This window comes from Anas acuta, chromosome 10, assembly GCF_963932015.1.
Source record: "Anas acuta chromosome 10, bAnaAcu1.1, whole genome shotgun sequence".
Taxonomy (NCBI): Eukaryota; Metazoa; Chordata; class Aves; order Anseriformes; family Anatidae; genus Anas; species Anas acuta.
In genome coordinates this window covers 4,679,708-4,704,179 of record NC_088988.1, presented here as the reverse complement: position 1 = coordinate 4,704,179, position 24,472 = coordinate 4,679,708, and the positions used below count along the sequence as shown (strand labels likewise).

The 24,472-nt window shown below is 41.0% G+C and overlaps 3 protein-coding genes across 5 annotated transcripts; 2 read left to right on the top strand and 1 right to left on the bottom strand.

The window, feature by feature from the left end:
* Nucleotides 1-30: 30 nt before the first annotated feature.
* Nucleotides 31-6,439, top strand: LOC137861735 (arylamine N-acetyltransferase, liver isozyme-like). Of its 3 annotated transcripts, none has more exons than XM_068693148.1 (2): nt 31-2,462; nt 5,353-6,439. In XM_068693148.1, exon 2 carries the CDS (start codon nt 5,358-5,360, stop codon nt 6,243-6,245), a length of 888 nt encoding a protein of 295 aa, XP_068549249.1. In that variant the 5' UTR covers nt 31-2,462; nt 5,353-5,357; the 3' UTR covers nt 6,246-6,439. The 3 variants fall into 3 exon arrangements, with proteins under 3 accessions (XP_068549249.1, XP_068549250.1, XP_068549247.1); XM_068693149.1 differs by lacking the exon at nt 31-2,462 and adding an exon at nt 2,580-2,826; XM_068693146.1 differs by lacking the exon at nt 31-2,462 and adding an exon at nt 2,582-2,973.
* On the top strand, nt 6,434-12,588 carry LOC137861737 (arylamine N-acetyltransferase, pineal gland isozyme NAT-10). The gene is made up of 2 exons (XM_068693152.1): nt 6,434-7,912; nt 10,327-12,588. Exon 2 carries the CDS (start codon nt 10,332-10,334, stop codon nt 11,202-11,204), a length of 873 nt encoding a protein of 290 aa, XP_068549253.1. The 5' UTR covers nt 6,434-7,912; nt 10,327-10,331; the 3' UTR covers nt 11,205-12,588.
* Nucleotides 12,589-16,192: 3,604 nt separating this feature from the next.
* MPHOSPH6 (M-phase phosphoprotein 6) lies at nt 16,193-24,138 on the bottom strand. Its single transcript, XM_068693153.1, has 5 exons — nt 23,968-24,138; nt 20,338-20,450; nt 18,698-18,788; nt 17,565-17,662; nt 16,193-17,140 (listed from the first exon to the last, which is right to left on the bottom strand). The coding sequence occupies exons 1-5, from the start codon at nt 24,016-24,018 to the stop codon at nt 16,999-17,001; spliced, it is 495 nt and encodes a 164-aa protein (XP_068549254.1). The 5' UTR covers nt 24,019-24,138; the 3' UTR covers nt 16,193-16,998.
* Between the last annotated feature and the right edge of the window lie 334 nt (nt 24,139-24,472).

Here is a 24,472-nt window from a genome sequence, read left to right as displayed (position 1 = left end):
TAAAAGCTTTTCCCACGATACCAGAGCAGCAGGGCAGGGCGATGGAGCACTATGTCCCTTTCCTTATTACTTTGCTCTGCCACCTGGGGAAAATCATACCCACATCTTAAACGAATACTATGCTATTTTTTGAAATGTAATAGCCAGAAAAATAAAGACATCCAGTGCCATTTGCTACAGTAAGCCATAAGCCTCTCCATTGTGCTTTTGCACTCCTAGCACCCTCTCACATAGCAGTCAGACAGTCCCTCCAGTACCAAGGGGCTTTTTATGGCTTAAAACCAGTGATGAGAAATGCTAGGAGACAATTTTGCCTTGTTTCAGACTTTACATGACTCCTGTTCTTCCAGTGACATAACCAAAAAGCAGAATTTCTTCAAACTGAAAGCATCGCCCATGGATTTTGTTTGTGACCACCCAGCAGAGGACTGCTGGGAATGCACTCTCCTTGCACAAGAGCGTTGCCCCTACTCCAAATGTTATTGCACGTCAGTTATTTTGACTGAATTTAAACACGTGCACAGAGTTATTTTTCCAAAACATATCTGCTTGACTGAGAATGTGTTTGCAGTGGTACTAATTATATTGATATAAGGAAAAACGATGAATCTTAATCAGATACCTAAAGGCTAAGATTTTTAGTATGAGAAATTACACAAATGTAATCACTTTGCCCTTTGAGATGATGCTTGATGTTCCTTTATGTACAAATCACAGAAGCATTACAACTATGCACTTACAATTAAGTAAATCATCTAAGTGAATTAGAATTACATATAAAAAAAATGTGATTTTTTTTTCACCCATGCTGCAACCTTTATTCTCTAAGTAAAAAAAGTAAAAAAAAAATCATTAATCACTGCAGTTGTCCTGATTGTTTGCATATGCTGATGTTTTGCAGCCAAGGCTTTTAAGAATACAAGGACTCGATGTCCTTTTTTTTTTTGTTTGTTTGTTATTAAACGTGTGCAGCTTCGTATAACTAGAAATTTACAGTTAATAAAAGCAGCTGCTATTCTGCACCTTCTAAATGCATTTCTTAGCAACACAGCTAGTTCCCCAAGTCCACATTTTCCCAAAACACATGTGTGTGCTTGGTTCCATGTGTCGGTCCCTTATAGCACATGGGCCTCCCCCAGCCTATGGAGAAATTAAATGTTTGTGCCCAAGATCTTGCCCGTCCCAGGACCTTGCTGGTCTGGAAGCTGCACAAAGCTGATGTATTTACCCCCACAGTGCCTGGTGGCTGGGGCAGAGCTGTGGGATGGAGGCAGCCTGAAAGCACAGGCAAGTTGCATGGAGGCACGGGCAGCAGCTGCAAGGCCTCTGTGGAAACCCAGGCCTGGGAAGCACCCCGTGCCTGGCCTCTTCTCATGCTTTGGTCTGTTTTGTTGTCCCATGGGAAGGGGTAGGGGGCTTAGCTCATCGCTGCAGAGATGCACCACGCAGAGGGCAACCAGTAATAGGAAAAAAACCGCTGTCCTTTCAGCTGACTCAGCCCCCAGGGTGCATGCCCTGGCTGCGGCCCATTGGCACAGCTCAGCACCTCCGGCCCTGAGAAATCACATGCAGCTCTGCCAGGAGGAAAAAAAGAGTCTCTTCAGCTCAGATTTCACTAGCTTGCTTTTTTCCTTATCACAGACTTCAGAGGCAAATCCTTAAAGGCATAGCGGGCTCCGGGAGTGCTGTGCTTGGGCAGTAGCATCCTCGCTGACTGAAGACAGGGCTTGCAGGGGCTCGGACAGCTGAAGGCCTTGGCAAACTGGGCCTTGCTGCTTGGGGGGCCGGCACCTGCCGCCAAGAATGACTCGGTGCTCTGCGATTAATCCTATAGTTGCCACCCCCTGCCAATTTATCAGTGACTTGCTTGGCTTGGATTAGTAGCTATTAGTCCTAAATCGCTTCCTACAGGGAACAAGGCCATGTCAGTGTCACCAATGTTAGAGCTGTACCAAAATTTGCATGCTTGCTTTGCAGCTTCCGTGTGGGTGCAACCAGCAAGGTGCCCCAGAGATCGAAGCATCAGGATGATCTAAGGGGTTGTGTATGGGCTGACAGCCACTTGCACAAGGTGCTACCTGTGCTGTACTGCTCTTTGTGTTCCTGGAAGGCTTCAGCTCTCAATCAGTAACGTGGGTGGTTTAAGCCTACTCAACATTGTAAGCAATTTGGGGAATGCATCATGTGCTGGCTTTTTGTATAGCTCCTACCGCAGTTAATTGCACGACAGGGCTTTCTATGCACATGTCAAAACAACGAAAGCAATAAGGCCACTAGAACATAAAATACGACAAAAGACAAAACCATCTGCTATCCTGTCCCAGTTCTGCTGGAGGAAAATCCTGCCCCTGCCAGGCAGCAAAAGGCAGCCTGGATCTTTAAGGGCAGCAGTGCCTGGTGCAATCATTCCTGGGAACTTTGGAGCAAGCCAGCCCAGAAAGCCTGCGGCTCCTGGCATAGAGGTAAGCACCTGTCTGTCTGAGCTCTAACTCCAGTGCATAGCTGCAGGTCAGACCAGCTGGAAAAGCCCACCCCTGTGCGTCTGCATACCGTGTGCTTAGGCACTATAGGCATGTTAGCAAGGTATAAATTACAGCAACCCCGGGGTCGACTCCACGCGTAGCATTGTGAGGCCATTGTCAAAGTACAAAGATCAAGCACTCGAGACTAACTTTGTTTTATGCTGAGACAGAGTATACGAAAAAGCCGGCTCCTGTCTTGCAATGCAGCTTAAAATCAAACAAATCGTAGAGGCATGTGCAAGAGGATCCTACCTTGGAAGTCTCTCTTGAATTCTAGCAGTGAAGAACTGTTCCTACCACTGAGGTGAATTATGAAAGGATTCAGTGATCCCCAGGGAGGCTTGCAGACAGGCACAACTCCTGCCAGCATCCTGCTGCCCACTGAGCTGCTCCTGTGAACACGCACAAATGGAACTCGGCTGCTGTGTGAGCAAAAGCGAACCAGACCCAGGTCTGAGTTGGGGTGAAAAGATTTATTTGGCAGCCCGGTTCGGGATGCAAACCATCCCCTGGGCAAGGGTTTGTGCTGTGTTACAGTCCTGCTGGGGTGGTAACAGTTGTGCTGGGAAGAAAAAGCTGCCTCCGGGAGGCCAAGAGAGGGAACTGTGGTTTATGTGGCTGTTACCTGCCTATATTCACTAGCACTCATGGTTTTGTACTGCAGCCTTATCCTTATACCTATTTCAGTATTAATAGAGATCAGAGCCTATTTTGTCAGCAACCACAGGCCTATCTTTATTACACAGCCTCTATTAAATCAATGAGGTTTCGAGCTGGGGAAACTGAGGCATGGGCTATGCATTTCCCCAAGCCCATTTTCTCAAAGCTTTGCTATGTTTACCCCCTGGGAAGGTGCCCACGACTGGCAGAAGGGCTGCTCATACACCGTGCTGTCCCTGCACCAGGGCCCTCAGGGAACCCGACCCAAGAGATGAACTACAGGGAGGGCACCAGGGCTTTGGCTACTGGCCTGGAGCATGGATGGATGGGCACTTGCCCAAAAGAAAATGTCAAGCTTATGAGACCCGCCAGGCTAAGGGACTCGCTTGGGCCCCTTTTGGACAAAGATGTGAAGCTTGGCACTGTTGTGAGAAAGAGATGTTTCTATCTGGCTGTGTAGAATGGCTGAAAATGGGAATAGAGAGAAAAACGGGGCAAAGCACCACAGGATGGCCTTGGCAGTGTACAAGAACGTGTGTCTGCATCTATCGGGGGGCATGGCTTTCTACAAATAGTGTTTCCAAGGAGATCCTGCCAGAGATGAGTGCCCTTGTCCTTATAAAGGGATAGAAAAAAAACAAACAACAATATCAAATTGCATTACTGCTTTTTCATGTAGCTTTGCTGGTCCTTTTGAAATTAAAATGTTTATTTCTTACTCCCTTATTATGATAGTACTTGATTTTATCATATTTTCCTGTCATACAGTCGGACTGTTGGTACTAGTACAAATCAGCAGCAATACAACTAAATCAAGTGAGTTATGCTGCTGGCATCACAGTTGGGGTTAAAGTCTAGAGATTAGGTCTTCTGATATGCTTAACTTCCTGGACAAGGGTATTTCCACTTACATATCTGAGGTGGGATTTTCAAAAGCTCCTTGCACTCCCAGACACTGGATTGAGCTGCTGCCACTGCTGGGGGGATGGGGAGGCAGGTGGACCAAAGCTGAGAATAGTTGTGGCGAGGTAACCTCTCCTGCATCATCTACATCAACACATTTTTGGGAAATCCTCCCAGGGAATGTGTGACTGATTTCAAGGAGAAAAAAATCCACAGACCTTTTGGAACTTCATACAGGCCTTAGCAGATTGTAAATCGTTTTGGTTAAAAAAAATATATATATAAATAAAAAATATATATCTCCTTGCATGGAAAAAAAAAGGTCAAATTAAATCTAAATTAGAGGCAAAACAAATCCTTGCAGAAACCAGATGAGTGAGTGGATTAGAAGTGTTACAGGGACTCTTTTGCATGTCAGCCATGCAGCCAGTACCAATGACAGTCACTTTCTGCTAATGAAAAGAAAAGGGATCACTGACATGAAGACACAAAATACATACAATGATTTGAGATGAGGCTAAGGTCTTTGATTTGTAAGAGAGAGTAGAAGAAACCAAAAGCCACTGGATATGCCTTGAAGGCATTCTTAATAATTATCAATTCCCTTGACCCGTAGGTTAGAAAAATTAACAATCTCTTCCTTTCAAAAGCCCGGGTCAAAGCACTGTCTGAACTCCACAGGGAAACTAAAGAGATTAAGAAAACAACAATCTACTTCACATAGAAGCTTGGCTGAAATGCTGACATGCTGAGAAGTTAATCCCAGTTAGCTGAAACCATGAATGTAAAAATTTCCAGTTGAATTTTCTGTGTGATAAAGAATTGCTTGCCTGTTACTATAAAAGAAACAGGAAAAAAAAAAAAAAGCTGTGACTTTTATGCTGATGTGGGCTAACAGCTGTTTGCAAACCTGTTGTTTGCTAGTTTTATAATTTTTTTGCCACGCAGACCCTCATCTGGTGCCAGAGATTATTATGTGCTGTCTGTGTTTTCCTATAGCAAAGTTACCCACCTGGGTTGAAGACAGTACCTGAGAGATAAAGCTTTACTGTTACCTGCTCCTATCCTCACCTCTTTCTTAAGAAATAGAGATGATAGAATGCAGGTTAGACCTGCGTGATCTCCTACCAAAGGCACAGCTTTCTTTCAAATCTTCACTGAAATGGCCTCAGCTACATTTGCAGGCTGGTTAACCTGCGCTGCAGAAATAGGAGTGAACCCCTTGAGAGCTGCACAACAGTAACTGGCTATTTTCCTGCTCACACAGGCAAAATGAACATTCAAGAGTATTTTGCAAGAATTTCTTACGATGGCTCCCACAAGGATGCAGACTTGCAAACCTTAACAGCCATCTTCCAGCATCACATCCAGGCGATTCCTTTTGAAAACCTCAGCATGCATTGTGGGGAGACCATTGAGCTGGATTTACAATCTATTTACAATAAGATTGTGAGAAAGAAACGTGGTGGATGGTGCCTGGAAAGCAACTACCTTTTATTTTGGGCCTTGCAAGGAATAGGATATGACATTTGTATTCTTGGAGGAAATAGTTATGATCCAGCAGAGAAGGCATACACTGCTCACATAAATCATATCCTGCTGAAGGTGGAGATCAAGGGAAGCTCCTACATCGTAGATGCTGGCTTTGGCGGTGCCTATCAGGCATGGCAGCCAGTGATGCTGATTTCTGGGAAGGATCAACCCCAGATCCCTGGCATCTTCCGCTTCAGGGAAGACAACGGCATCTGGTACTTTGAGAAAGTCAAAAGGAAGCATTATATTCCTAAGGAAAGCGACCCTCCCACTAATACAACAGAAATGGGCAATATCAGAAAAATATATTCATTCACTCTTAAGCCACGCCATATAGATGACTTCCAGGAGCTAAACACGTACCTACAAGTGTCTCCAGATAACATACTTCGGAAGAAGTCAATCTGCACCCTCCAGACCACTGAAGGGATTTATGCCTTAGTTGGGTGGACCTTCACGGAGATGAAGTACAACTACATGGAGGACACGGACCTCCTGCAGATCACAACTCTTACAGATGAGGAGGTTGAGAAGACACTGAAAGAAAAATTCAATATAGTGCTAGAAAACAAACTGGTACCAGTAAACGTTCGTGGCTTGCCACCTAATATAGTGGATATGGTCTAATTCTAAATAGCGCTAGATGGATCTTTAAATTTCCAATATAAACCTTCTAAAATTCACATTAATAGAATTAATCTGATTCTAAAGTTGAGCTAATCAGATGAACACAAAACTTGGTAAATTTGAGTATATTGTTAATTAACTGCCTATGCTGATTTTGTATTTTTTCTTAAACTTCTCCTTTAGAAACTGAAACTCAATCTGAATTTGGACATCAAAGACTTCCTAAAAAGTTAAGACTTTCTCAAAACAAGGCACAATTAGGTACTGATTAACTGCTGATGAAATAACTTGAGCGACTTGAATCCTGTTCCCTTACTAGAAATTGGCTTCAAGTCAGCTATTTATGCAAAGGCACTTAAAAACAAACAAACAAACAAACCAAATCCAAACTCTCCAGTCCTGAGTGCCCAATTTTAGCTCCTTTCAGCATGATTTTTCTGTGTCTCTGAAATTGTACTAAAATCAACACAAGCTGAGATACTTCATCAGTTCTTAAAAATTAGGCTATTTGAAACAATCAAAATTAGATCAACCTTTGAAAAACATAATCTAAACTTTTTGGGCCTAACTCTCCTTGACAACTTGACATCAAACAGACATGACAGTATTATAGCTAAACTGCTTTATATTTATTGCAAGTAGTATTCGGCACAAAAACTACATGGAAGAAGAAATCCTGGAGATGCAAAAGAGAGCACTGGGAAGTTAGGACATGACAGCTGCACGGTTTCACAGCACATTGGGTGTAACATGACAGACTTTTTACCTATATGAGGCTTGTGGCAGGTACTGCACAGGATGCATAATGGGAGGGTGACAGAACGACATTGGTCCTCAGCCAGGAAAAAGACTGATGCTTATGTCAGTCAACAACAGCAAGTGATGGGGCAGCCAGTGTGCCTAAAAATCAGGTGCTTCCACAGATACAGCCCAACAGACTCTCTGTCTTCCCCAAAGGGACCCTCAGCTTTCCACTTCCATCAAGTGAAGGAGACATGCTTGACAAGAAGCGAATCAAACAGCTACACAATGTGAGGATGCAGAAGGCCAAGTTTTGGAAAGGCAATGGATTACTCTGTTCTCACACAACATTGTGCAAATAAATATTTGTCATGGTGTTCATTAGGCATTGCAGCTCCAAAGTAACTGCTCCAGTGGAGGCTTTGAGCAGATCAGAAAGTTCCTTTGTGAGCAAAGACAGGTCATTTTGTACATCTGCAGAGCTTGAGAAAACAGAGACTGAAGTTCTTTGGCAATGCAGTGTACCCAGAAGGAAGCAGAAGACTATACTCCCCCACAAAGTGCTGACTTGCCAACTAACAATAATGCAATTATAAAAAAATCAGAGCCACTGTAAATATCTACGGAAATTATGTTGCATGGAAAACAAGTTCGGTCTGGTCTCAACCAGCGGAAAACAAACTTCTACTAACAGAGAAGAAACAAAGTTTAATTTGCTCATGGATCAGTGAAGTCCAAAAATGTGCATTCACTTTGGGTGGACTCTGCCCTTTCTCGGCGTTTAAGATTCAGGAGTGAGGGACAGCAGAGCTTAAAGAGGAAGACGGCCCTCAAAATTTGTATCCACTCCTGGCTGTACCGACTGCTGCTCCAGTAATAAGCAACCCAGAAGCTGCAAACATACACAAATAAGGTTATTTTAAGAGGTAAGTCTCTTTTGTTAAAACAAACAAAAAATGGTTTCTTTATAATGGTAAAGGTCATTGGGAATAACAAGCAAAATTCTCTTTAGGATAAATCTTTAAAAATATGTAGATACAGAGCTAAAATATTGCCTGCTAAACATGGACTCTTGAAGAGGACAAAACAATGTCATTTCAATTCTTATGTCTTACTGCTCTTCAGGTGGATATTCACTTGACTACGAGATTCACTATTGTTTAGATGCAGTAATAGATACAAATTCAGAACTATAGCCTTTTCTTTGGATTTTTAATTCATTTAAAAATATTGCACATGCAAAGGAAGAAAAAAGCAATTTAATAATCAATAGATTCTGCTTTTTGGAAATAAAATTACAGGCCTTTAAAAAACAAATAAGAAAAAAATGAAGTTACAGACTGTGTTTTGCCTACCCCAGAAAGCCCATGTGCTGATGCATTAAGATAGAAGTAGGCAGACATGTATTTTAACAGCAGAAATGCTGATAATGTGCATAGTCCTAGTAAGAAATATTTTTTGCATGAACACCTTTATTTGGACATTTAGAAATAATCCTTGGAAGTTCTTTTGCTGACACTTTTCAATGCATAAATCATAGCCACATTTGTAGGATTACCTTTTAAAAGCTAGCTTTTCATCTGATCTGTTCACAATTCAAAAGAACTGTAACTTTCATCTCTTACACTTAAGATCTAACATAGATCAATCGTATTATGGAACTGCAGAGAGAAATTACAAATATTATAAACTCAAGATACAACTTTATGCTGGTGTGATCTACTTCATGTTCACAATCTGACCGGGTAGGATCACATAGACTTAGATTCTGCAAATCAAAAGGAGAAAGTCCCAGAAGTTTATGTTCTACTTAACAAGGATTACGTTGGAATATCCTCCAACAATGCACTTAAATATCACTGGAAGCTAAATTCCCTCTGTAGAAGATAACATGCAGTTTTTGATGGGGCTCTCCATTCACTTTGGACAGCTGCTTCTATAACATCCATATGCACATCATAAATCTGTCACTGAAAATCACCTTGAGAAATTCTAGCTTGCACTAAACGTTCGGTGGTTCACTGCTGAATTTATTTGAATACAATAGACTTCCTGAGTCACTAATATTAAGTGTCTAAACCTCAGCTTACTGTATGCACAAAAGATTTTCAAGTAGCTTTGCAGGCTGTCAAGAAGCTAAATATTTGCAGTAACTCTGGATTGCTGAAATACTTAGTGCTTTCTTTGTAAAGGTTGAAGCCTTCAAAACATTTTATCTCCAGCCCTATATCCAAGCAGACAATCTACAACATATTTTACAAACAGTATCTTATCAGATACCTACAGAGTGGCCGACTCATAATGATGGCTGGCAGACTGCAATGGGTCATCGTGAAAACCAGATCACCGGCATGACTTTCCATGGTATTAGAAGGCAGAAAGCATGCTGAATAGTTTCTCATCAGCAATTTTGCTCATGAGGAGTCCTACCAAGCCAGGCCAGGAGGCAGGCATTGCTAGAGGCAGGACAGACCAGGGATGCAATGTATCAGGCTTCAGTAAATGCTTGGTTATGTCTGCTTTTGCAGGAATAAAGTGAGTTTTGGGAAAGGCCAGGACTAGAGAGCTGTAAGGCACACACCGTCCACTTTTATGACACCCTAAGAGACGCTGGCACAGTGGGGAATAGAAGATGTGCTCTTTGTCTTTTAGGTCACTCACCTTTGTTATTCCAACACCAAAATGAGTTTTAGCAACACTCAGAGCAGACAAGAGACACGGTGGTCCGCAACTCTTGAATAGGTCAGAGGTTTTTTCAGCTGTAATTATCCGAATAAAACTTGACACTTTACAAAATGTGCAGGGAGTATCATTTTCACTTTTTGTCAGAGGCAGAAGAGACACGCGGTGAACAAGCCATTCATTTATGATCACAGGCCAGTGGCACGCTCATGAAAAGAACATGTGAATCCTGGCTCAAATTATTCTGCCTCCAACTGGCAGACAACACTGCTTCCCCTACTGGCACTCCTTTCATTGAACAGTGGATTTAGACTGTTTTTCACGAAATGTTCTGAACACTCCCTAGTGTGATCTTACATCGCTTCTTAACCCAGCAAATACAGCAAATCCCTGTTTCGCAGCCATTGCATATATAAGCTGCAATTGCATCAGCTGTTTGCCATAGGGATGACTAAGACAAAAAGCAAACCCCGACATGCACTGCTCTTCTGTGCGCTGGGAACCGTTTGATATGAATACTTGTTACCTTTAAAAACCTCTCTGATGAGGTTCAGTAGATTAAAGCATCTTTGCTGGCAGCAGCCTGGGCAGTTCTTCACAGCATTGTAAATCATTGATGTAAAGAAACAAAACCAAAATGCATTTCCTTCCTTTACAGGAGACATGAACCTTGAAGAATATTTTGCAAGAACCGGGTATAAAGGTTCCCTTGAAAATCAAGATCTGGAAACCCTAACAGATATATTCCAGCACCACATCCGTGCTGTTCCATTTGAAAACCTCAGCATCCATTGTGGGGAGAAAATTACTTTGGAGTTGGAGCACGTTTATAACAAAATCGTGCGGAGGAAGCGTGGTGGTTGGTGCATGGAAAACAACCAGCTGCTAGGCTGGGTCCTGAAATGCCTAGGGTACGACGCCAGCTTTCTGGGAGCGTATGTGTTCAACCCACACGAAAACGCATATGCCAACATCATGACCCATCTCCTAGTGAAGGTAGTTATTGATGGGAAAGCCTACATTGTTGATGGAGGCTTTGGTGTATCCTATCAAATGTGGCAGCCGATGGAGCTTGTGTCAGGGAAAGACCAGCCCCAGGCGCCCGGTGTCTTTCGTTTCACAGAAAAAAATGCCACCTGGTACCTTGAGAAAATGAGACGGAAACAATATATCCCCAATCAAAATTTCTCAAATTCTGATCTTCTAGAGAAAAAAGAGTGTCGGAAAGTGTATATGTTCAGTCTTGAACCACGGACAGTGGAAGATTTCCGTTTCCAGTGTACGTACCTTCAGACATCTCCAGATTCCCTCTTTACCAAGAAGTCTATCTGCACACTCCAAACCACCGATGGCTTTCGAGCGCTCATTGGGTGGACGCTCACGGAGACCACGTACAATTACAAGGAAAACACGGATCTGGTGGAATTTATAACCCTTAAAGATGAAGAGGTGGAGAAGACACTGAAAGAGAAGTTCAACATCACGTTAGAGAGAAAACTTATCCCAATTAACGTCAAAGGATTTTACACAATCTAGACGACTGGAATAACCTATGAGAATGCTACATGTGCACCGTATCTTCCATGGTCTGCGCAATCACTACGGCGAGATTATGGGATTCTCTTGCAGGCGACTGAAGGAAAAATACATTAATACCAGATTAAAGTGAATTTCACTCTGGGGAAAGGAGAAAATCAGGGATTTAAGACTCGTCTGTCAGGTAGATAGAATTATTTTCTGTGAGATGACTGCAGTTCAATTTTTGGCACAAATGTAGAGACTGATTTGAATCTGGTTATAAACTTGGGTAAGAAATATGTCTGGGTAATTTTGGAGTGCCTATAGCACATAAATAGGAGTAAGGATTATTCATTGTGATATGCTGCCAACACATTTTCTATGGTCATTACAGGAAAAAAGTCATCTGTGAGCTTTTAGACAATGAAGTATGCATTTAAAACTTCATTTTTCACAAGATCTAACCACTCACTGCTCATCTCATTACCTTTAATATAGGTTGAACAATATTGCCATCTTTGAAAGGAACATTAGGAGGTGTAATTCTTCCACCATCATCCTTAGGTGAAAATATAGTACAAAATGAAAATTATCATCATGTGCATCCCTTTTGTCGTTACGGCAGTAAACTGCCCAAGGTAATTTTTGGTATGTAGGTGTTTTTCAGTCGATGCAAACTGTATGTGTTGCAGCATTATTGTGGCTGATGGATTCTGAGGATGTACCCAACACTCTTTGCTTCTTATAAGTAAGCACCCTATAAAGGGGTGAATGGTGCTTAAATGTCTCAACTACCTTAGATTTAGTTCTATCCCAAATGGGGTAGAAATGTAATATTTTTAGTATTGCAAGGTATTTGTATAACAAAGGTGAAAGAACAAGAAAGCCCACCCCACTTTAGCCTTAATTCTACCCTGCTACCTCTTTGTGTAGCAAATATGGGAGTCCATATGACTATCCTAAATGATTAACACTTAGCACAAGATCTTTAGTGTCACAAGTTAGTTTCTTCATCTGTATTGAATTGAAAAATATATATATCCAGGTGCCAACCAAATCTAAATGAACTCGTTCCTTTAAAAGTTATTTTACAATTGCATTTCCACATTAAAAAAAAAAAGAAGTTGTTTTCCCCACCACGCTTTTCTGCAAAAAGCCTGACCAAGTAAACCACTAAGAAAGGGGAAATGCTCTCAAGTGCATGAAAGAGTAGCAGCAATACTGAAAAACACCCTTTCTCTACTTTTTCTCCCCCATCTATGATAATAGTATTGGTAAAACGCTCATTCCTTTCACTGATGGTGTATATTTTTGCTCAAAGACATTATCTGATCAAAAATCTCACAAATACTGTGTGTATTTGAAAATAAAGGAAAATAAAAACAGAGTTGATGTAAATTGAGCCTCCCCCCAAGAAACTGCATGATTCTTTTACGCACCGTTAGCTGAGTAAATGAGGTCTGTGCAATCGTGCTATCATCTGCTGGTCAGCCCTCCCCACCACAAACTTCTTGAGCCAAACACACTGATACTGAACAAATTTTACAGCGGAATTGGAGATGGTAAATTCCTACGAGTTCCAGGAAACAGAACTTGTAGGTTGAAGAGGAGTCCCCATAGCCGACTCCACCACTGCGGGGCTGAGCAGCCAACAGCTCCGGGCTGGCCCTGGGGTGTGCTGGCTCTTCCCTGCTCATCAGTGGTGGTGACACCTGATGACCTGGGTGCATGTGTGCCGGCACAGGGACAAGGAACCAAGGACCAAGTGGGAGGTGATTGAGGATGCTGAAAGATCTTACTGAGGTGGGAACACAGTTATTTCTATAAACAACGGAACTAAGGACGTTGTTCTATAATGTGTTCTTATTACTGTAACATATTAAGGTCTCTTTAAGGGTTTTTATTCCTTTCTAAATGATTGATCAAAATAAGCTGTTCCTCAAGACCCCAAGGAACACTCTGAGCTTGGAGACACTTACCACCTCCATTTTAGCTGACAGAAATTCCCATCTGCATTCAACCCAGGTCACCAAACCATAATCATATGCAATGAACTACAGCTGTTTCCTGGTGCTGCTGCCTCTTGTCTTGAGGACAGCTGTGAACAGGTTATTCTGCCTCTGTATTTCTCTAGAGATGGTCCTACTATTGCTCCCAGGTAATTGCTCAGGTTGTGGTGTGCAAAGGTTCCTGGAGCAGAGCCCTATGGATTCGTAATGACATTTTTAACTGTGCCTGGAAAGATGGGACTCAACCCAGGTACCCCTTTCTAGTATTCTGTTCTTACTAAAGATCTATGGGGCTGCCAACATCTGAAGCTTTAACCTTCTCTCTGACTCCGTCTGTTGGTAATTACTCCCTGAGATGGGTTTTTCCTCTCTGTGCAACAGTTATAACCAGGTCCTCATTGTGCGGCATCAAATCACACAAAGAAGTGTTAACACGCACAGGAACAGTTTCACAGTTTAACTGAAGCTCCCCAAAAGCTGATGATGAAAGCCCGAAGATATTAAGGTGTGAATGTTAGACCCAAAATGTCTCAAAGGTTTGAGATGAGAATGGTGTAAACAGCAAACAAAATCAAACCCAGAGGCCTCATACTGGGGTTCCATTAGCAAGGCATTATTGGAGAAGACAGATGCTCTCCTAGACTAAAAATAATAATAAAAAAACACAACAACAACCAAGTCCTTAAAACATCAGCTCTCAGAGAAACTTGCATCCACATGCAGAAGTAAAACACTGATCTCAAAGCTGCATGGCAGTTTGACATCCTTCACCACTACTACGCCTTGTTTATTAATGTTCTCTCTTTAAGAAAGGTTTAATGAGAGCCCAAGCTACCGTGCAGATTTAGTTGCAGACTGTTGTTCGAATGAAGCAGAGCACACATATAGAATCCCCCACCCAGGACCTTTATAATTCCAAATAAAATTTACAAGTATTGCATTCCAATTAACAAAAAGAGCAGAAAATTTCTTTTTAAGTCTCAATTCTGGACCATCTCCCAGAATCCCAGCCCAGCTGCCCATTACAGACACACAATGCCCAATGGCAACGACAGCCATCCACAATTGTGTAATTGTATAATGGAGTCTTATTAGAAAACACGACACACAACGGAAGAAACGCAGTTCAAACTCCATGGCACCACTGCACAGCCTTCCCCCTCCCCAAAGAATCAAAGTTTAAGCAGCTCATGCATTACTAAAGGGAAGATACAGCATGTCTCACTGCAGTTGGACTCTCGTCCAGTAGTTTTCAAGATCCAATTCAAAGCAGAATAAAAGTAACAAAAGAAGAAGCATCAACAAGAAAGATGCTGTTCCATTCGCACATTTCCAACATCAGCAGTCATTGCAGAAACAAGCACTGTCAGCCTGTCAAAGGGAGGGACAAAGATTCCACCTGTCAGGAGGCATGCTTAGACTTAACGCTGAGCTGTCAGCGAGCACAAACTACAACACACTGCTTGTTCACTCTAATAGCTACCTTAGTGTAACAGACACAAACGCTTCTGGTGTCTGGCAACTCTTTATCCACTAAATTTTGCTGGTGGTGTTTTATTTTTTAAGCTTGAACAAAAATCCTAACTTGCTTTTGTGCTCTGAGAAAAAAAATACTTTTCATTTAGAAACCTGTAGCTTTTAAAATTCTACTGCTTAGGAAGTTGTCCATGAAAACAGATCTGCATTTGAGACTTATCAGAGCCAAGAAAGCTTGAATTAATGTCGGTTTGCATTATGAATATTTCACCACTACACTTGTATCTCTGTCAAGAGTAGTTTAAACACTAATTTTATACAGCAGAATGTTTCTACCTTGGCTAGGAAGCTAGAGCCCAATTTAAACACACACACAACAAAGCTGAAAATAGAGATGGGCATTTCAGAAGACCCCATCACAACTCTAAATCCTTGCAACTTTGGGCACTTAGGTACCTTTAAAATATAAGGACCAGTGTATGGCAGAACACACTTCAGCTGTACAAAATTACCCCATCAGATTTAACAAAACTCTGCAATACAATAGAACTCTCTGCACAGAGCCTCGACCAAGCAAGACTTCACAGAGTTCATCTGAACTGCTAGTAATTACTGAAATTACCCAAAAATCTCTGTACATGATGTCACCGAAACATTCTCCAATCCACTTTCTCTCAGGGAAGTGCAAGTGTAGTGACACCTCGTGGTTACTGGTGGTTTTCTCCCTGAACCATCCCACACAACTTTGCAGAAATTCTCTCTCCATTGAAGAAATGTATTCACATAGAGGGGAATGATTTTCCTACTAATAAGAGTAATGGGATATATTCTGAGTTTTTCTTGTGATGACCAATAATAAATCATTTCTTAACTCATGTCACATCTTCCATGGGAAAAGGAATGTCTCGCCGTCATTAACTTCTTTTCAACTAGTGATAATATATGATCAAATTTTAAGTAATTGAACCAGTAGCATTTAATTAGCTCTGAAAAACTATCTCAGATCATGAATCAGGCTTTCTACCTGAACAAGGCTCTTACTAGGTTAAAAGTGTATTTCTTTCCATGTGTGATCCATCTTGAATATCTAATGAGCTGCTCTTGGTATATGAATTATAGTTCATATAGCATACATGCATTACAGCAGACACAGCCTCTGTCTTTATGTTGAGTTTCATGTCTTGCTTCAATTTAACAAAATCTTTCTTCAGAGAGTCAGCATTAAGGATGAGCAATTTAGATATCTAGCTGAGAAAATTAATAGAACTCGTTGAAAACTAGAATACAAAGAACTGCTATGAATTTAGACAAGGCCACAGTTACCTTTTTCAGTAAGTTCAGGGCACTAAGTGACTAAAGGCCATGGTGTTTTCTGCTTCAGATGGCTTCACTACATGCTGAACAGGAAAAGTTAACTCTGTCAATTAATACATGGGGACATTTGTGGTCAGCACAAAACAGGATTTCTTCTGATTGTATTAAGTATCATTTTTTTACTTTAAATTAGCTAAACCAGAATCATTAAACACACAAAAAATCAGTTTTTATTCACTTTTCAAACATGTTTTTCAAGCTGTTATTATGCTTTTATGACAAGACCTAGATAATTATAAGATTGGAATTTTTTGGCTGAAAAAGAGACAAGATTAGCAAACTTCTTTTGGAAGATAGAAATTAAGAGTCGCAATCTGCTCAACTGTCAAACTGTAAACGTTGCCCAATATTTGGCTTGCTCTAGAAAAAAAAGATTTTTTTGCTACAAACCCCTCTATTTTTAAATAAGCTTTATAGAAAACAGAAAATTCAACAAAATGGATTTTGTATCTGTTCTTTTCCCAGCTTATTTGTAGAACAGTTAAAAAAAAAGAGATGCATGTTTCTGCTGACTTTTTTCAAATTGTGGAGAGCAAAGGTTTTCATTTTCATAATAAAAATAGCAGTGAAAGCTGAACTGCCTTACCGGATTGGACAAAGCTACTCTTCACTGCAAATATTTCTTTTAGATGTTATCATAAAATGTAAATACTGTTGCTCTTGATTGCACGTTGACACTCATCCTCGTTATACACAACATTAAAAATGACTGATGGGCTTAATGCCCCACACGTTAAAAGCTGCTCAGAGAGGAAAGGATGTATGACATCCATTATATACACATCCACTTTTAAAAATGTTCATCATGTGGATGGCAGAAATTTCAGTGAGAACAGACTCAGATTTACAATTCTATCCTTTACATTAAATAGCAAAAACTCAAAACAATCTTCGGTTCATGGTACTATATTTGGTAGATAACATTTCTATCAGCTCCAGTTGTGCAGTTGACATTAATCCTGAGGTTTTAAGAACATTTTCTTGGCTTTCTTAGGTCTTGAGTTGCTATTCTCATCTTCATCTTCATCACGAAGAACACGCTGGTCTCTTTTTTTCAAGAATTTCTTCCCTATTGTTCCCACTAATGTTTCATATCTGTAAAGATAATTAAAAATTGTCAGCTTTTACTGAAATCAGTGCAAGTTCAATGCAGGAAATCACAAATCTAATCAACAATTCAAGTAGTATAAAAAGCCTGTCATTAGACGTTTAAGAAGCACAAGTACTACATGATCACGGATTAAATTACTAACAAACCTAAGCTGTCAAAATGAGCAGTAATCTGGAGCTAGGAGGTATTAGAATGGAATATAGGGATATCAAAAGGCAGAAAACATCTACGAGATTTTAACCCCCAAATTGATAGAGATTTCACTAAACAAACACCAAAAATCCTGAGAAATCACTGAAGTATTAAATGCTTTTTGTTGTTGTTTTTTTTTTTTTTCTTCTCCTGCACATAATACCTAATATATCACATATTTTAAGATATAATCAATACTGGCTAGGAATAGTGTACCTTCTGGCCATTTCTTCATCTGACACATCAGCCTCCATTTTATCATCCACTTCAATTTCTTCTTTCTTGCTTTTAGAGTTCATTTGGACCATTAACTTCTGAAAATGAAGTAAGAAATAGCTTAAACATATAACCCTGACACAATGTCAACTATGCTGAAATTCACTGGCAGGAAAAGTGCATAAAAGTTAAGGATCAGTTTTAATCCCCATTTTCCTCATTTGCTGTATTCTGTTCAGGCTAAAGCACAGGGCTATAAGAAAAGGTAACATTCCTCTTCAATGCTAAGATGAGCTTAAGAGTTTGCCTTTGAGAAAAAAAGACAAGATATAAACAGGGTTTTCAGTGAACTGTTCTATCCAAGCACCCTCAAATGCACGGCAGACATCTTGAGGAGACCAGACAGTTAGATCCTAATTATTTTTTCATTGTGATGTCAGCACATAGTCTTTGGAATGGTTTTGTTACAATTGAAAAATATCTGCAAGAATTTACAATAAACGATAATAAAAACCATGAAGCAATTATATGCCAAGTCACAGTGAAAGCAAGTTCAAAATAACTAAAAGAATGCCCCATTAAATCACCTTGCATAGCCTTCCTCACATCTCTTTGTCTTTGTACTTTCATCCTCTTGTTTCAGTTCAGCAGTAACATTTTTATTACCATTTCAGTAATTACTAGTTCTATCAGCATGAATCATGCCAGAAAGAAATGAAAGACTCTCTTGCCCAGAATTTTTACTTTGGAATTTCAAGACCCTACTTATATGAGTAAGTGCTGAATAAACAGGGTTGAATATTTGTAATATTGGGCTCTGAATTAAATGGCAGGAGGAACAAAGAGCTATTGTTTTGGTAAGCTGTGGGACAGTCTTCTCAGCTCAAGGAAGGAAAGATCTGCAGGAATTACGTAATTACTGACCATCAACCCACAGAGATAAAAGGTTTCTACTTACCAGATGCTACATTGATCAACATTTTGGTTTGAATTGCAGTTTTCTTGCACATGAGAGAATTTACTGAAGGTGCTGCAAAGGCCAGGCAGCATGGAGGGTGAACACTAAAGTCCCTGTTCCCAAGGGTTTCAATCCTAATGTGAGACCACCTCAAAAGAGAATATTTAAATAGTACCTCAATTTCCGGATTGAATCCTTTGAAGGACATTCTGCCATAAAGTAGATCCTCACACAGCATAAAGCTTCTCTCTTCTATTATAAAGCTCCTGCATGAAAACCCAAACCCAGCATTTGTCAAACAGTGCACTTTAATATAATCAAATTAAACAAATGCAAAAAGCATTTGCTGTCTTCCCCCACACAAATAAACAAAACCACAGTGTATTTTATACCATCAACTACTTTCTGAAGCTTAATTGCTCTGATAAATCTTTCAATGCAAGGAGCTTGGAGTGCAAAGAAATACTGTTTGCCAGCAAAGCTGTGCCAGTTCCACAAGCAAAATTAACTCTCCTGACAGAAAGCACTCTTTGCTGGTAAGATTCCACCTACATTAATGCTTTTGCCAGAATAAAAATACCACATAAATATCACTCTCCAGGTGGCATTACTATACCAGCAAAAGCTTCTAATTAATTTTTCATTGTGATGTTAGACCTGGAATTAGTTGAGTCTGTCAGGTTATAAACCACTGTGTAATTCTCTGTTCAGCAGAGAAAGATTTCCTCTTTCTTCCTCCTTTCCATGAGCCTGGAAAGAAAAGAAACATGACTCCGAGGCGTCCATAACACTCACGTTAGATAAAAGTACTTCCTTGAACTGTTCCATCCTTCTTTTCCTCTCACACACATGCATCCCTTCTCTCTACCTCTTCATCTCTCATTTAAAACAAACTCCTACAGGCATAGGAAATCATGCTGAAGAAATCAAGCTCATTCTCCTACCTCAAGGTAGGATCAGCTAAACGTGAACTATGAACAGCACAAGTCTACCTCGCCTGTCCTCAAAAGACTTCCAGTGACGACGAAACCAGTCTTCTTAGGCCATCTATTCGCGTGCTTCAATAGCCTCATTGTTAAAAAACCTTCCAATATCAAACCTGAACCTTCCTTGCTGCAACTGAAGCTCAAATACCTTTTTGTCATATCTACTAACAGTCATGGAAAATAGTTTATGAATGACCTTATTCAACTACAGTTAATTCTCTGGATCCCAGCTTTTATAAATTATATACATTCTTACTCAATAGAATTTTTGTTCTCTTTTTAAAGGACAAAAGTCAAACTATTTTTAAAGTAGTTCCCTTGCTATTTAAAGTGCCTTTCCAAATAGTGGGAATGGACATTTGCTTCCCTATTAGCTAAGCCTTCCTTTATTTTTGCTTTATCCATTATCTCTCCTACTTCAAAAACAGGACTTGAAGTGAGCTGGACTCAAGAAGACGCGGTCCTGAATGGGCCTACACATGTGACTGAAGCTCAATTTACTAACACAAAGTTTCAAACTTCTTTTTTCAAATGAATGGCAAAAGCAGCAATGAATGAATTGGTCCCTGCCTGAAAGAAACTAATTACATGCATCTAGAAGAAAATGCGAGTGAAAGAAGACAAAGCGTGCAAGAAATGAAAGTAGGTCAAACCGGACTTGGCAATCTTAAGAATGTCCCTGAAAATATAACAAGCTGAAATGCCAGTTTGTCACTATTTTTTTTTCATTCTGTTAATAATTGTCAGTAATATTTCTGCTAAAGGGAAAAAAACAAATTCTGTTCCCACCCCACAACAATGCAACGGTGATACAAGAGTACAAGCTTACTCTTTCTCCTTTAGGTCTGGTAAATCAAGATACCAGTGTTCTTCACTAATTATCTTCTTTTCTTCCTCTTCTAGTTGTTTTTTAGTTTGTGAATCCAAACCCCTTTGCATGAACTGAAAATAAAGACAAAAACGCACAACTTCAATCTCTTTTGAGTATGTTCTGTACAGGCAATAATTACATAATCGTAATTATCCATTACATACTTAACAGTTGATATAAGAATTAAATGCTTGTTGTGATCTTCTCTGGGCTTAATCTGAGTTTGGGCAAACGGACAAAGGAAAAGTAAACATCTGTGCATCACAACAATCTGGACTGACTGGAAGTCAACAGTCAGCCATGTCTGCACCTAGATAAAAAGAAAATTTTGATGGATCTGAGACGTCACAAATCCACAATTTAGCCAAGATATTTCTACTGTTTCAGCAAAGGCCAGAGAGAATGTAATGCTAATTAAAGATTTTGCAGTATATCCGAAACCACCCCCCCACACCCAAACAGTACTGTGACCTAAATGGAGCTGTGACCTAAATGTTGGCCATACCAGTTGGTGACTTTTTGAAACTTCTGTATTTTCAACCATCTTCTTTTCTCAGATTTCATATTACAAACTAGTTTGTGTTTGTAACCCAGAAGGCTAGAACCTGCCTTTGAAATAAGTAACTGAGGCTATGACATCTTCTGCATCCAACTGTGTTAAAGGAAGATGTTACCAACTCTTAACTTCTCATTGATGACCCACCAAACTACTAGTCAAGCAGTATGGTAAACACCTGCTAACTCACTTCAGGAACAGCCTGCCAAGGTAGGTGAGATCAATAAATTACTTTAGGGTAAGACAGCTAATTCTGCCTAATACAAGGACGTTCCTGCCAATTGCTCTGTCTGTGATAGCCTTTGGCAGGGAACGGGAACAGGCAGATACGAGCTGTAACCTCTCTTGTAGCTGGGAATAGAAGAGGGCATTTGTCACGGCCCATGACAAATTGCTGAGAGTGCAAAACCACAGACCTGAGATACGTGCAACATCCCTTATACTTCCATTTGTATCAAGTCTGGTGCCTGAACTGACTGACAATTTAAAAGTATTGACAAAGTTAACTCACTTCTCCAGGCACAGGAGAGAAAACAGAACTCTTCACGACTTTACAGGAGCGATCCTTACATTCTCACATCCCTAGGAGCTGGGACCTTCCTTTGGGCCTACAGAAAGTGTTTCAGTAACTGCCTCTGACAGAGGTGCACATTTATACCGATATAATTCACAGCAAGAGACAAGGCTACCAGTGCTGTTTATACACATTTCTGTACAAAAATTGCTTTGTGGCAATCAAAGCAAACCTGTAGGCACAACACTGCAGAGGAGTTTTATATCAACTAATCGTACTCCTTTCGTTTAAAGCAGCATCATTTCTGTATTTAGATAAGCCTGCAGGCTGACAGATAACATGCCAGTGGGGCTCTTCTGTCTTTCAGACATTAGCAGAGACTCGGTCATAGCTTTGGTCCCAGCTACAGCAGGCTTGACTTGGGCATAAGGCCCAAGAAGACATCACTACACACTTCCCTCCCACAAAAATCCGAAATTACTGAGATTTAAAGTATATAAGTAATACATATATGTAATATATATTATGTGTACATACCCACATTTTCTCAGTCTTTACAAAATGTCCAGGCAAAACAAACCAAACCCTGACATATAAGCCAATATAGTGTCTCATTTTCCTTTTATATTTCTATTTGTATCCATTTGTACAAGATCTTTAATGAAAGAAAACTTGACTTTTGTTTTCTGAGTCGACCCAAAATATGTCAAAGCTTTCCAATTAAAATTACAGTATCTACTTGAGGAAAATAAGGGAATCTATCATGTGGAAAACCATATTGCTCAAGGAAATTGGTTAGCCAGTCAGAAAACTCAACAGGAGAAATTTTGCTACAAGCACGCAATTAAATAATCATTCCACATTACATTTTAAAGATTATGTTCCTCACGATTACTACAGGAATAGCTGGATGAAAAAAAATATGTGATTGTGTTTATCAGAAATGTAAACACACGTGAATGAATTAAAAATATACCAACCATGGTAGATGCAGAGTATGTAAGGCAGTAACTGCATGATTATTTAGGTAAGTTCCCCCAAGCAATGGGACCTGGATCAAATGGTACAGGAACTAAAAGCATGAGCCACCATTTGACATCAAGAGGTGTGCATAGTCTGGATCTTGGTGAAAAGGGTTTTCACAACACTACCACTGACCACACGCCACCTCTGGGTGCCCCTTCACCTGCCTACTAAATTGTTATGATACATCTTATCACTACCCGTGGAGGCAGCTGCTAAAAGATTAATTAAAACATTTGTAAACAGGTTTTGCAGTATGAAAGTGCTAAGCACATGATCTGTGTATGACCTTTTCAAAACCTACTCATCTCTTCTAAGCTGGTTACTACTGCCTGGACTCTAAATCTGCAAATGTCACAGCACCACATTCACAGTCTGGTTCCCCACAGCCTTCCAAGGAAGGAAATCTAAAAACTAGCCTTTGAAATCTCTGGAGGGTTAATAAACTGGCAAAAACCAGCAGCATAAGTTTCACCTAAGAAGAGAGTATTACAAAAAAGTAACAAAAATCAATGATGCTGCAATCTAGGTTAAGGGAGTCTTACTCTGTCCTGTGCTGCTGGCTAACTAAGCCCATCATTTACTTACCTTTGGGAGCAAGGCAGGATGCATTTTGTTTCCCCTGTGTACAAATGTTAGCCTTTCATTAGCAGTACCTATTAATTGTGGTAAATACTGCACAATCTTACTGTAACAGAGCCCACTTTATATGGAGCTAAAACCTTTCAGGCAGTTTCTGAAACATGGTCCCACATAAATAGGTGAAAAAAACCCGCATGTTAAATAAAACACCACAAACGAGAAGCCACAAAGGCTAATCACTTATAAAAAAGTAATGAGTATTAACATTAAAAAAAAGGCATTTTTTTTTTGTCTTTTTGTGTAGACACTTTCTAGTGTCTGTTTTCCATCATTAAAGACTCATCCCTCACAGGAGAATGTACTTTATTGAATTAGGCGTTGTGTTATGCAACGTGCACCAGAACCCAGTAAGCAGACAGCCCTTGTGTTTGTGACTGGGAAAAGATGGAGGAAGGTGGTAAAGGGCCAGACGTTGTGCTTGGGCACTTTGTTGGTTATCAGTGGAAACAGACAAAAAATGAAACCCTGTCTGGGGCAGCTCGTTAAAACAGCCTCTTGCTAGTGAAGTTTGAGCAAAAAGCTGTAAAGAAAAAGCAAACAAAGCCACGTGCAGTGTACAAAACACAAGAGAGACACTCGTGCCTGTGTCAGAACAGGGCAGAAGCTGAGTGACCACATGCAGGAAGGCAAAACGTCCCCAGAGCCTGCAAGGGGCACCCAGTTGCGGATCCCCGCACACCCCTAAGGGACAGCCACGGCGGCGGGAGGCTCGGAGGGCGGCCCCGCAGCTTAGGCCCAGCCCGGCCGCCATCTCCTCGTCCCCCCCCCCCCCCCCCCCCCCCCCCCCCCCCGCCAGCTCGGGCTCCATGCCTCCCCTTCTCCTCCCCTCCCCGCCCGGCGCCCCCCGCCTCACCTTCATGCGCAGCAGGTTCTTGGACAGCTTCGTCTTCACCTCCCCGGCCATGGCGGCCGCGGCGCTGGCACTAGGCCGCGCTGGATCCCCGAGCTCGAGTAGCGCCGCGGCCGCGCAGGCCGGGGGGGAGCCGGGGGAGGAGGCGGTGGCGGCTCGGCTCCACCCTCCGCGATCAGGGCCGGGCCCAGCCCCAAGGAGCGGCGGGGCCTGCGGGGGCCGTCAGGGCGCACGGCCGATGGAAAAGAAGCGATTAAAAAGCAGCAGCTTCGCTGCATAGAGCTGGGTGTATGGGGTGAGGGGGAGTGCTTCTGTGAGCAGGGTATAAATCGATGGAAAATGGCAAATTAGTAGGGGAAGCTTAGATTTCTTATCAACGTTTGTGTGCTCTGGATGCTTAGGGGTTGATCCATACCTTTCTGATGTTTGTAACAGGAAAGAGATTATCAAATCTTTTGCATATTGGCATTTGGAGACTGCTCGATTTGTTCAGCTTTCAATTTTTGAA

Excerpts from the sequence above, each read along its gene's own strand:
- LOC137861735 (XM_068693146.1), top strand. The coding sequence starts at position 2,931 with ATGGAACTCGGCTGCTGTGTGAGCAAAAGCGAACCAGACCCAG. Across the intron at positions 2,974-5,352 it reads CAAAAGCGAACCAGACCCAG|GCAAAATGAACATTCAAGAG; the intron begins GTCTGAGTTGGG and ends CTGCTCACACAG.
- MPHOSPH6 (XM_068693153.1), bottom strand. The coding sequence starts at position 24,018 with ATGGCCGGGGAGGTGAAGACGAAGCTGTCCAAGAACCTGCTGCGCATG. Across the intron at positions 17,663-18,697 it reads GATTCAATCCGGAAATTGAG|AAGTTAATGGTCCAAATGAA; the intron begins GTACTATTTAAA and ends CTTCATTTTCAG. Across the intron at positions 17,141-17,564 it reads GATGAAGAAATGGCCAGAAG|ATATGAAACATTAGTGGGAA; the intron begins GTACACTATTCC and ends TTATCTTTACAG.
- LOC137861737 (XM_068693152.1), top strand. The coding sequence starts at position 10,332 with ATGAACCTTGAAGAATATTTTGCAAGAACCGGGTATAAAGGTTCCCTT.